Source organism: Tiliqua scincoides, chromosome 6 (genome assembly GCF_035046505.1).
Source record: "Tiliqua scincoides isolate rTilSci1 chromosome 6, rTilSci1.hap2, whole genome shotgun sequence".
NCBI lineage: Eukaryota > Metazoa > Chordata > Lepidosauria > Squamata > Scincidae > Tiliqua > Tiliqua scincoides.
Window position 1 is genome coordinate 41350937 of NC_089826.1, and position 13180 is coordinate 41364116.

At 44.5% G+C, this 13180-nt stretch overlaps 1 protein-coding gene across 2 annotated transcripts in view; it reads right to left on the reverse strand.

The window, feature by feature from the left end:
• Window positions 1-13180, reverse strand: part of ZNF827 (zinc finger protein 827) — a 153081-nt gene that overhangs the window by 85314 nt on the left and 54587 nt on the right. For both annotated transcript variants that reach the window (XM_066632635.1, XM_066632634.1), the window contains exon 5: window positions 2984-3217. In XM_066632635.1, coding sequence (XP_066488732.1) covers window positions 2984-3217 — 234 coding nt within the window. The remainder of the gene's footprint in view (window positions 1-2983; window positions 3218-13180) is intronic.

Sequence of the window (13180 nt, forward strand, 5' to 3'; positions counted from 1 at the left end):
TTTAGTAGCCAACCATGGTCTTGAAGCCAGAGAGACAAAATATTCCTGCTTCCTGTTCAATAAACTGGGGGCCCAATCCTATCCAACTTTCCAGTACTGATGTAGCTAAAATCAGTACTTACAGACATTCCCTTACCTTGAGGATGCCTCTGTGACTGAACTCCCACCATAGGAGTGCTGCAGCACACACCCCATTAACATGGCTGCATCAGCACTGGAAAGTTGGATAGTACTGGGTCTTAAGTATGTCCCCTTTTTTTTACCTTCTGCCCAGTGAGGAGTTCACAGAGAAAGAAAAGCAGTAGGTGTCTGTATATCCAACCCTCCCAATCCAACCCATGATACAAATAGTATGTGCTAATACAAGTGTAGCTTTGCACCATTTTGAAAGGATCACTCTACCCCTCTGTGATTTCAGAGGCTTTTTCAAATTGTTTATTCTTGGGCAGACTTTACCGAAGGCTTCTCTTGTTGATTTCTGTATTAATCTCAACTCAACTCAACAACCTTTAATGGCATAATATGTATTAATCTGTATTCTGATTTCTGTATATTCTGTATTATTTCTGATCACCTCTGATGATCATATTTCTGAACTCAGGAGTGATGTTGGAGTTGGTCAGGTTGGGCACTGGTCAGAGGGCAGCCTCAGCTGGACAAACATCTGAACCTTCATTATTAGTGGCAGAAGTACTGCCCAATTCATAATAAAGGGGAGATGAGGAGCAGCCTAGGGACCAAGTTCAAAACTTTACTCCATGACACCCAGCAAGCTGGTACTGGCATTTTATAGATCTTTGGCCAGAAACTTCTTGAGCTAGTAAAGATAAAAATTAATTATATCATTAGGATGCTAACTAATGCACTTTCTTTCTTCATGTTTAGGTCTGGATTTACTGTGGGTATCAACACACTGCCTTCTGATACAGTATGCTGCTTTCCCAGACTACCAGGACACATGCTCTCTCCTGATGGGGTCTTGGAAGCAGTGGTGTAACTAGCAAGGGGCGGAGGGGGGGCGGTCCACCCTAGGTCCCAGCCTTGGGGGAGTGAAACCAAAAGTGACCAAAATTGTGGTTTTTAGGAATAATACCATCAAGTCATAAACCAATCAATGCGGAATTTACAGCCGAATGCAATACAAAAACTGGGGTGAAAATCTACATTCTATCAAAAGTTATGGTCAAAAAACCAGAAAACAAAAAAGTAGGGAGCCCTATGAAAAGTGAAACTGAACCATATTGTGTGTTTACTTGCAAATATGTGAATTCCTCTCAGCCTACCCTTAGTTCATTGGAATCCACGACACCAGAATGGTCCTGCTCTGATGAACACCGTCCCCAAAAAACATCCAAGAAGGAAGTCCCTCCCTCCAAGCCGAGGAATGTATTGAGCCCTATGGAAAGCGAAAGAAAGCCGCACGTTTGCATTTACTCACAAGTAAGCAAACATGGTTTGGCTCATGTGGAAGGTCAGGTGAAGGGAAGTGCATGGCTACCAGAGTGGTCCTGATCCTATGCACATGGAGTTCAACAGGTGCTCCAGAAGGCAGCCCCCCCCATAGAACCGTAAAAAGAAGCTTGAGCAGGTAAGACTTTTTTTCTTCTGTAGTCTTGTAAAGCTAGGTGGGCCCTGATGATGTGTAATTTTTAAAAGTGGGGCCCAGTGCTAAAAGGTTAGGGAATCACTACTTTATTGGAAAGGGTTGTAGTCTTTTCCAGATTCCTCCTCCCCCCCCCCCCATCTCAGTTCCTTTCCTCATCATTCTGGGTTTTTAAATGCTGTTTAGAGGGAAGCTTTGAATCTCAATCCAGCCCAAATAAAAAAACATGTGTAACCAAAGTTCAGAACTCTTTAAAAACAGCTCTGAAGACTAAAGGATCTTCAATTCTGATCATGCTATCTAACCACACCTGCAGGAGGAGGAGCATTTGTGCCCATGTCTCACTCTACAGTTATGCACTTTTCTATCTTTGCATAGTCACAGGGATGCAGCTACACATGTGTGAAGGGGTGGGGGGAATTCTTCCTCCATGGTTTTGTGGGATTCTAGAAAACTTGTGGCCTGGATATATACACTTTCCCACTAAAACCAAAAATGTTTTACAATATTTTGCTGGCTGTTGTTAAGAAGACAAAGGGCCCAGTTCTATTCAGCTTCCCAGTACTAATGCAGTCATGCCAATAGGGCATGTGTGTATTGGAATTGCGGAAGATATTACCGAGGAGATAATGGTGTCCACAGTGCCCCTTGCTCTGAGTAAATGCAGGATTAAGGTGGTAGCTGGAGGTGTGCTGCACAGCTGCAGCCACTAGAGCATAAGGAGATCCCCTCAGGTATATAGGGAGCACCTGAGGCAGAAAGGGTTTGGTGGGTTTTGAAGGAGTGCAGGTTGGAGGTAGGAGAGGAGACTGATTGACTTGGTTTATGGAATTGGGAATCAGACTGTGGATTGTTACTGGACTTTGGCTTTGGACTTTGATTTGGACACCCTGGCGGATTGGACTGACCTTCCTGGAACCTGACCTTGGATTGTAACTTGGCTTATTGGCAACTCTGATTGATTGGACTGGTTTACAAGGCCCAGTGGATTGGGATTTGGCAAAACAATGTGCTGCATCCTGTGGTGATGGGGGGCAGTCATAGAGACCTCCCCAAGGTAAGGGAACATTTGTTCCCTTATCTCAGGGCTGCATTGAAGCTGCATTAGTGCTGGAAAGTTGGATAGGGTTGGGTCCTAAATATATAAATTACGATAATGAAACACTGTGCATAAATAGTGATAGCAGTATATAAAGGCTGCAATCTTATCCTCACTTTCCTGGGAGTAAGTCCCATTGAACACAATAGAACTTACCTCTGAGTAGACCTGCTTAGGATTGTGCCCTAAGTGACACAATGGACAACTTCACAGCTATCCGTGCTAGAACAGAAGTGAATGCAAACCCAAGAATGTGAAAATTTTCAAATTAATCTCTTTACCTGATAACTTCATGAGAAGTTCAGATGCTGCTTTGACTGACATGTCCTGCTGGAGTACATTTGCTGGCACTTCCTGTGGCTTGGGAGTTTCCTCAGGGATGCTTGGGGCAGAAGTTTCAGGGTCATGACTGAAAACATAACCAGGTTTAGGCAAAGTGGAGCTTGCATTTTCTTCATCCTTGGGTTCATCTTTAACTTTAAATCTAGGAGTCAAGGGCTCTTTTTGATTTGCAGCTGTAAAGAGAATGGGAGAAAGGGACTCAATTAAGTGAGTAATATACACACGGGGCAGCAAGTTCTCAAGATCACAGACATGAACAACAGCAGAGGTACAGGAAGGTGTGGGACATGGAAGTCCTTACACAGAAAAGGAAATTGGGAAGGATTCAGGGAGGGCACCAGCAATACAGGAAACTCCTTGGGACTTAAAACATTTTGCAAGTACAAATATAAACTGCTGAACCAGAAACCACCATACCACTAACAGAATTAGTACACACCCATATTGCAATATACCACAAAAGAGTATTAGACAGAGGTGCATCATGGTAATGGTGCAGGAAGGAAACAATGCGAATATAATAAAACAAACACAACTACAAAAAGAGAGTGAGAAAAGGGGGGGTGAAAAGTGTTCTTACAATGGCAAAGCATTGTACTGAGGCAGTAGAATATTTTGCTTTTAAAAATCTCCTGAGTGCTCCTACATTTTTATGTGTTAGAGCTCTGCCATCCAGTCAGGGCCAGTGCATTATACCTAATTAGGCAAAGTTCCAGTCTGAAAAAGGAGCTCTTTCTGGCACTTCCTGTTGAGAAGAACCAATGGCCAACCTGGAATGATGGAGTTGTACTAGACAAGTCTTTACCAGCTAGGCAAAACCTCCTTAAAAAGCTCACCACATGGGGCAGCTGTTCACAGCACTGTGAACTCTCAGCTCTAGTCCTGGCAGTGCCTGATACCATGGTATGAGATAATTTGCAGTAGCCTAAATAAATTGCTGTGGTACAGAGGTGGATCAGGTCGTTTTGCTCTTTACCAGAGATGTCATAGATGCACTAACCACCTAGTGCTCTACTCATGACAGGTAGCCACTATCCAAACTGCAGAAACTATAGCAGCAGACACACCAGATCAAAGAAGGGAATCACATTTTCACTTGGACAAAAATTGCATCCTGACTCTGAAGAAAGCGCAAGTTTCCTACAACAGAAGCACTTTCTCAGTGGAAACTGTCCAGATTCTCCAGAGCAACTGAGTAATAACTGTTCATTTACTGTGTCCCAAAGCGCACACTAATGACTGTGAGGGCCTTAAATGTGTCTCGTCTTCAAGCCACCCAAACCTTTTGATCCTGTGGTAACACAAGTGCTTTGAGTTCAGAGTTCAAAATAATAACAGGGGAAAAAAATCTAGAAATGCTTTATTAAACACTTTATAGACTATTTGTTCAAATTTACAGTTCACATCGTCAATGACTGTGATGAAAAGGGAACACAAAAAGGAGGGAGTAGCAGGGGAAAGGGATTAGGGATACAGTTGTGCCTTACCAGGGTGAGGAAGAATGTCACACAAAAACATAGCATGAGAGGGAAAATAAATAAGAGGCTGTGTTACATGAGTCCATGAACATGCACAATGGATGGACAGTGAAAAAATTCATTGATTTTGTTCTTTTTTCTCCATCTTTAGATTTTATGTTCCTCCAACATAATTTGTTGGTGGCTAATTTATTGCATTAGCTCTACAAAACAAAATGAAAAGGCTTCTGATTGAGTCCTCATTCATTCAAGGGAACAACAATATTGCCTTGTAAGTATCAAATTATCTGTTGGTGGCAATAAAGTATGTTTGGAGGATTGCATCTGGAAGTCCCTTAAGGACATTTATGACTTCTGGTAGCATATTCAGTTTAACAGCATTCACCCTGTCTCATAAGAAGAGCCCTGCTGGATCAGGCCCAGAGCCCATCTAGTCCAGCTTCCTGTATCTCACAGCAGCCACCAGATACCTCCTGGAGCACACAAAACCACAAGATACTTGCATCTCGTATTCTATTAACCCTTGTACCCCCCCCCCCAAACAAAGATACCAGACTGTACTTGGGTTTAACTTGAGCCACTTTATTAAACACAAGTGACCAATTTTTAATGCATGAAAACTACTGAACACATCTTCCCTCCCTCACCAGTCTGAGGAAGACAAAAAAACTGCTATCCACAGCCAATTTGGATAACAGAAAAAAATTCCTACCCGGGTGTCATGATGAGCCACCAGCTAAACTCAGACTGTACATACCCATCATGGCTTGTAACCTGTGATGGAGTTTTCCTCTAGAAATCTGCAATTAGTGCAGAATGCGGCAGCCCGTGTGGTCACTGGAGCTAGGCGGTTTGACTCTGTCAGTTCGCTTCTCCGGGGGCTACATTGGGTGCCCATTCGTTTCCGGGCCCAATTCAAGGTGCTGGTTTTGACCTTTAAAGCCCTATACTGCTCTGGGCCAGGATATCTTAGAGACCGCCTACTCCCATACAATCCGGCTCGCCCTCTCAGGTCATCAGAGAAGGCCTTTTTACAAGTGCCGCCACCCAAGGAGGTCCAGGGGGGCAGCTGCAAGAAATAGGGCCTTCTCGGTAGTGACACCAACATTATGGAACTCCCTTCCCCTTGACTTGAGAATGGCTCCCTCTCTTGAGAGTTTCCGGTGAGGCCTGAAGACACTGCTGTTTACACAAGCCTTCTGATTCTTTGGCCTTTTTAACATTTTTTACACATTATGTAGTTTTTACAGGCCTGATTCCTCTGTGACTTGCTCTTTTGTACGCTTTTTATTCTGTCTTTTAATCTGACTACTGTTTTTTAAGGTCTCTGTTAATGTGTTTTTAATGTTTTTATCTGCTATTTGTCTTATGTTTTTAAATGTGTTTTTTACATGTTGTTAGCCGCCCTGGGTCCCTTTAGGGAGAAGGGCGGGATATAAATAAAGTTGTTTATTATTATTATTATTATTATTATTATTATTATTATTATTATTATTATTATTATTATTATTATCTGTCCAATCCCCTTTTAAAGGCATCTAGGCCAGATGCCATCACCATAACCTGTGGCAAGGAGTTCCACAGACAAATTACATGCTGGGTAAAGAAATTTTTTTTTTGTCTGTCCTAACTCTCCCGACACTCAATTTTAGTGGATGTCCCCTAGTTCTGGTGTTGTGTGAGAAGGGAAAAAACACCCCTCTATCCACCCCTGCATAATTTTGTATGTCAATCAATCATGTCCCCCCTCAGGTGCCTCTTTTCTCAACTGGAGCCTCAAATGCTGGAGCCTTTCCTCATAAGGGAGGTGCCCCAGCCCATTAATCATTTGATTGCTCTCTTCTGCACCTTTTCTAGTTCCACTATGTCCTTTTTAAGATATGGTGATCAGAATTGAACACAATAGGTGTGGACATACCATCGATTTGTACAATGGCATTATAATATTAGCTGTTTTGTTATCAATTCCATTTTAAATTATTTCTAGCATGAAATTGGCCTTCTTCATTGCTGCCACACATTGGGTTGACACTTTCATCGAGCTGTCCACCAGCATCCCAAGATCTCTCTCCTTAGCTGTCACAGACAGTTCAGAACCCATTAGCCTATATGTGAAGTTTTGATCTTTTTGCCCCAATATGCATGACTTTACACTTACTTACATTGAAATGCATCTGCCATTTTGTTGCCCATTCTCCCAGTTTGGAGAGATCCTTCTGGAGCTCTTCGCAATCCCTTCTGGTCTTCACCACCTGGAAAAGTCTAGTGTCATCTGCAAACTTGGCCACCTCAGTGCTTATCCCTGTTTCCATGTCATTTTATGAACAAGTTGAAAAGCACTGGTCTCACGACAGATTCCTGGGGCACACAGCTCTTCACCTCTCTCCACTGTGAAAACAGCTCATTGATGCTCACTCTCTGTTTCCTGACCCTCAACCAATTCTTAATCCATAAGAGGAACTGCTCTCTTACTCTCTGACGGTGAAGCTTTCTCAGCAGCCTTTGTGAAGGACCATGTCAAATGCCTTCTGAAAATCCAGATATATAATATCCATGGATTCGCCTGCATCCACATGCCCTTTTCAAAGAATTCTAAAAGGTTCATAAGACAAGACTTACCCTTACAGAAGCTGTGCTGATTCTTCCTCAGCAAGGCCTGTTCTTCTGTGGCCCAAATCCTAATCCATTTTCTAGCACTAGTATAGCTGTGCCAATAGGACGTGCACTGTGTCCTACAATTGAGGAGCACTCACGGAGGCCACCTCAAAGTAACATAATGTTTTTTTCCTTACCTAGGAGCTACGTTGCCCTTATGTTGGTGCTGGAAATTGGGTTAGGATTGCGCCCTGTGTGTTTTAAGATTTTATCTTTAATGAGGCTTTCTACCATCTTACCTGGAGCAGACATTAGGCCGACCAGCCTGTAGTTTCCCAGGTCCCTTCTCCTTCCTTTTTTAAAGATTGGCGTGACATTTGCTATCCTCCAATCCTCCGGCACCATGGCCATTTTAAGGGACAAGTTGCATAGTTTAGTCAAGAAATCAGCAACTTCATTCTTTTGTTCTTTAATAACTCTTGGGTGGTTGCTATCTGGGTCCAGGAACTTACCGATCTTTATCAATTAGGTCTAAAACATTCTCTCTTTTAACCTCTATCTGATTTACAGTGCAATCCTAACTTGCGCTGGAACAGGCAGGCCAGCAGGCCTGCGCTGTATCTAGCGCAAGGTTCAGGCACTTAATGGCTCAGCCCGGAGCAAGAGGAATCACTTTTCTTTACCCCAGGGACAGCCACTGCAGCCCCAATGGGGCTACTCGGATCTGTGCCACCAAAATCGGTGGCACAAATCCAAGCAGCCCAGGACTGGCCCAGGCTGCCTGGGAACAGGGTTAGGATCCAGCATAGCTGCTGGATCCTGGCCCTGCCTCCCGCTTCCTGCCCGCTCACCCCCAGGAACACACGTCACTTGCCTTCCCCACCCTGAAACACCTCTGTCCCACCTCCTCCCCGCCCTCCCCAGACCTCTGCATTGGCCGAGCTCGGCCAATACAAACTCACCTTCCCTGGGGCCTGTAACAGTGCAGAGAGGCTGGTGCAAGTCCCTTGTGCCAACCTAACTGCCTCCAGAGTGGCACAAATGTGCTTTATGAAACTTTCACAACACTCCTGGGCTGATGCAAGGGACTTTCACTAGCCTAACTGCTGATTTGGATTATGCCCTTAATTTCTTAGTCAGGAGGGGTCATTTGAGGAGGGGTATCTGCCCGAGGTCTTCTGCCATGAAGACAGATGCAATGAAGTCATTTCTATGCAATCTCCAAGTGCTCCTCACTGTCTAATGGGCAACCACGTCTCTGGCAGGTTTCCTACTTCTAACATACTTGAACAAGCTTTTATTATTCCCCTTTATGTTGTTGGCCATACATTCCTCAAAGTCTTTCTTGGCCTCCTGTAGCACCTTCTTATGTTTCTTTTGGCAGAATTTGTGTTCCTTTTTATTCTCCTCATTTGGGCAAGACTTCCATTTATGGAAAAAAGCTTCCTTGCTTTTTACAACCTCTCTACTTGTTAGCCATACTGGCAACCTCTTGCACTTAGATGAGCCCTTCCTTCTTTGCAGTACACACTTCTGCTGCTGGGCCTCTACTACCATTGTTTTAAACAGCCTGCACGCACACTGGAGAGATCGGACTCTTTTTATCTTCCCTTTCAACTTCTTCCTAACTAGCCTCCTCATTTGAGGGAAGTCCGCCCTTTGGAAAAGAGTTTTTGTTTCAGATTTGCTTGGCACTCTTCCCCAGACATGCAAGGCAAAACAGATTGCAGCATGGTCACTGTTCCGCTATGGTTCAGTAACATTCTCATCCCTAACTAGATCCTGAGTACTGCACAATATTAAGTTCAGAGTCACCTGTCCTCTGGTGGGCTCCTTGACTAGGTGCTCTAAGGCAGTCATTTAGCATATCAAAAATCTGGTCTCTCCTTCATGACCAGAGCACGAACCGACCCAGTCGATATGAGGATAATTGAAGACCCTCAATATTACAACCCTAGCATACATATAGGGCCCCAGCATAACACTGTCACCTTAGAGAGCCTGCTCTGTCAGGTTCTCAGCCAATAGAAATATGTGTCTCACAGAACAATGGAGATGTCTGGGTTTGCCCCAAGCCTTAGGAAATGGTTTGGAGTGCCCCACCCTGAAGAAAGAGACCCTTTGTTTCCAGAAGCACCCTATTTTCAGAACAGGAGCTGCTGAAAATTGCTGCAGGATCCAGCCTACTGAAGCCACAGCAGGGCTCCCTTGGTCACCTTGGCAATAGTGAGATCTGAGCCAGGGTATGGCCCAGGTAGGGGAGGAAACAGAATTTGCAGTGACTGTCTGGAAGGCTTTAAAGCCCCAGCTGATGAGAGGAAAAGTGCTCCTGATGGCTCTTGGACAACCCCCCGAAGTACAGAGGCCTAGATAGCCCAGGGAAGCTGCCTGCTGGGAGGAGGAAGAAATGGGTGAAAGCCGAACCCTGTCACCTTCCTAGAAGGTAGTAAAACTCTAAGGCTAAAGGGATGGGTGCAGACTGGCACCACTGTCCCTTTCCTGGCCCCACACTGGTGACTAGTATCAGAAAGATGGCCTGGGTCATGTAGCAGCATCTGGAACTTCCACACGCACAGGTATCATAGGAGGAAGCAGAGACAACAAAATCAATAGATTCCTCAACTAATGCCTGCAGATACAGGCATAGGCAGCTCAAGACCTTTGTGCAACTGAGGCAGGTTGCCAAGTGTGGCCCACACCCGGCCCACATCTTCAACCTTACTTCCTTTGCTGCTGCCTAACCTGGTGGCAGTGCACACATAACATCACTACATTCTCCTCCTTGATGTAAGGTATTTGAAAACAAACTGGACAGAGAAGAAGAGAATGTGTGGAAGAGAGGAAAATGGTGGGCTAGAATGTCTCGGGGGGGGCACTTTATTCCACAACTCCCCTCCACACTTCCTCTTTTTCTCTGATCCTCTCTTCCTTTTCATAACCAGTAAATGTGGCTGGAAGAGAAGGGGCAGCAGATTAGCAGAGGTGGAAGACAGTGGAAGTGACCCCAGCCTTGCCAATCCACAACCGGAGGCAATCACTTTATCTGGTATCACAAACGGACCAGCCCTAAATATAAGCAGAGTGGCAGCCCAATCCTATCCACACTTTCTTGGAAGTAAGCCCCATTGACTCTAATGGGACTTATTTCTGCATATTCATGCGTAGGATTGGGCTGTGGGTCAATCTGACATATAATGGTCTAGCCCTGGCACCTTTCCTTTCCTTTTCTCTTTCCTTAATTACTCCTTCTATTGAATCATTTGCAGAGAAACCTGCAGTGCATCAATCTGGCCCAAAGGAAGCTGGGGGTGGGAGGTGGGGGTGGAATTCAGTTTTCTAGAAAAAGGCTGATGGAGAATTATCCCCAGGCTCCCTCTGAGCTGCTTTCCATATTATAATAAATGGCAGTGCTTTCTTAAAATGTTACTAGTAAATTTAGTGAGCCACTAAACAAAACACCATCGCCTGCTGCTTTATGGGCCGAAACTCTGTAAGTATCATGGTGCTAGTTAAATGCACAGATCCATGCACTATTTTGAATACATATCATTCTGATCAATGGGTTTAATTTCTTCCTCTAAGTTAGAGGCTCGGGCATAGCATCTTTCCCCTTGTGTGGCACTGACATATCTACCAAGTTTACATTTTCATCTTAGAGATATATCTCACGCCTTCAGTGACTTTATAACATGTTGCTAGGTAACAGTGCACACAAGTCAGGTTTCAGGACCTTTCGTTAAGATACTATAAAATAAGCACATGGGCCTTTTTTGCATGAAAAATGCACACTGTGTCCTTAGTATTCCTGTCTGCTAAACCCTAAAGAGCTGCTTGTTGATTACTGAATAAAAACAGATATGAAGGGTGAGGGTGGATTTAGTTTCCAAGCTGTCCCCATGCTTGTTTTTGCTTCTGTTTCAGCCATCACAGTCCATATCTGCAACTATTTAATGCAGATGAGATCCAGCTCCTCAATGGCATGAAGTTAAGAAACATTAAACAAAAATATCAGAAAAGTAGCACAAATGGATTATTTCCATAGGTTTGGTTTTGAAAAATGCCAAAATCCTAGGTATAAATACAGTAATTTTTCCTGAGATTAATTATGCTAAAAGGAACAAAACCCCATGTGTTGCTAATTCTAAAAATTTATTCCTTTCATTGATTTATGGCACAAGCCAATCCATGCTAGCATTGGCAGAGCGCCATAAAGCATGCTGCGACAGCGCAGTTAATCATGGCACTGGTGGGAAGGCCTGCATTAGTCTGCCAGCACCAGTGGAGGGCCAGCATGGGCCCAAGCAGGTAAGCTCTGCGCGGACCAGTGGAGAGGAGGGGAAAGGGCGGAACAGGGTGGAGAGGGGATGTAACAGGACTGGGAGAGGGTGAATCAGGCCCGGGAGGAATGGTGGCAGTAGCTACCGCTATATCCTATCCTCCCTTCCAGGCCTGAAATCCCAACACAAAGCTGCTTGTACATGCGCTAGCAGTTTTGCTGGTGTAGGTCCAAGTAGCTCCATAGCAGTTGATGGGGTTTTCCCTGGGGCAAGGGGACAAATGTCCTCTTATCTTGGCGAGACCTCAAATGGCCTCTTTTCCTGTGCTGAATACAACAGAGGCCATTCTGGTACCACTGCGCTGCAGTGTGGGAAGTTAGGATTGGGCTGTTATTTAGAAATCAGTAGATATAACTTGCAATCTCCATCCATTTAAGCTTCTCAAAACGACATTGTTCAGCTTCTTTGTTTTATTTTACCCTTCTACCCCCTGCAGAGGTCAGTTTTTCCAACCTCAGAGGCACAAGGATTTGGGAAAAATGAAGACAATCAAGCAACCCAAATAGCATGACTGAGATTTCAGCAGCCAGAGAGCCCCTAGTGCTCTGCTGATTCCTTGGCTAACCAGTCAATGACAACATTTACTGAAATGCAGCTCCCATTTCATTTAAAGGATGTTGGTTACCAATTAATCTCCATTTAAAAGGGCATCGTCAATCTCTAAAGGGCTGCAGTGCCATTTGTTAATTACACTGGAGATTGACAATTACAGGACCAGATTTGCTACCAAATTTCCTTTGTCCTTTCTCCTCATTAAGTCTGAAATTCTCAAAAAGACTGAATTGTTGTTGTTGTTGTTGTTGTTGTTGTTGTTGTTGGTCAAATTCAAAAAGCCACCCTGCTTGGTTCAGCTCATATAATTTGCAAATATATTATGATGTCCTAGGCCCCTGGCTGGGGCCCAAGTAGTAATTAATGACAAGTCCAGCTAAAGAACTGGCAGCTGTGTCATCAGCTAATAATAATAATAATAATAATAATAATAATAATAATAATAGCTGCAGCATATCTGCAATACTGATTCAGGGCCTGATCTAGATGTTTGCAAGCCTTACTGCAGCCCCAGTGCTGGAGTTAGCCCAGTGCAAGCCTGTGCTGGGCCAACTCCAGCGCTGGGCCTGTGGGCCCCTGCCAAGTGCTCCTCATGAAGTGCCAGGCGGCAGAGAGGTAAGACGGGGGGGATGGGAAGCAGGGAGGAGGCAGTCCAGGGTGGGTGGAAGGCAGATAGAAGGTATGGGGGGGAGGGAATGTGATGGGAGGGGACAGGACCGATGGAGCTCAAATAAGAGCCGCTGCAGAATCAAGTAACCCCATTGCGGGGCTACTTCCTTTATTGGGGGAAAGGGACAAATGGAGCCACTGGCGACTGCCTGGTACACTCAGGATGCCATGGTAGCCATTTTGGTGCCAAGGCAGCCCCATGCTCTGGACAACTCAGGATTGAGCTGTCAATCACATGAACAGCTGTCAATCACATGAGCAGCAAAGCACAAATACGTATGTGTTCTCTAGGCACTGTATTTTGACTGAGGAGGTGAAAAAAAACCCCTGAACATTTGAAAACAAAAAGGTTTTTTACACCCCCTTTTAGATACAAGCGTATAAATGAAAATAGTCTAACATGACATATTCCTGTCTGTGTGTCATGGCAAGAGCCAAGCTTGTAAAATACTCTGTACCTCACTAAGCAAGAAGAGCATGAATACGGGATGTCCCAGCACTTGAC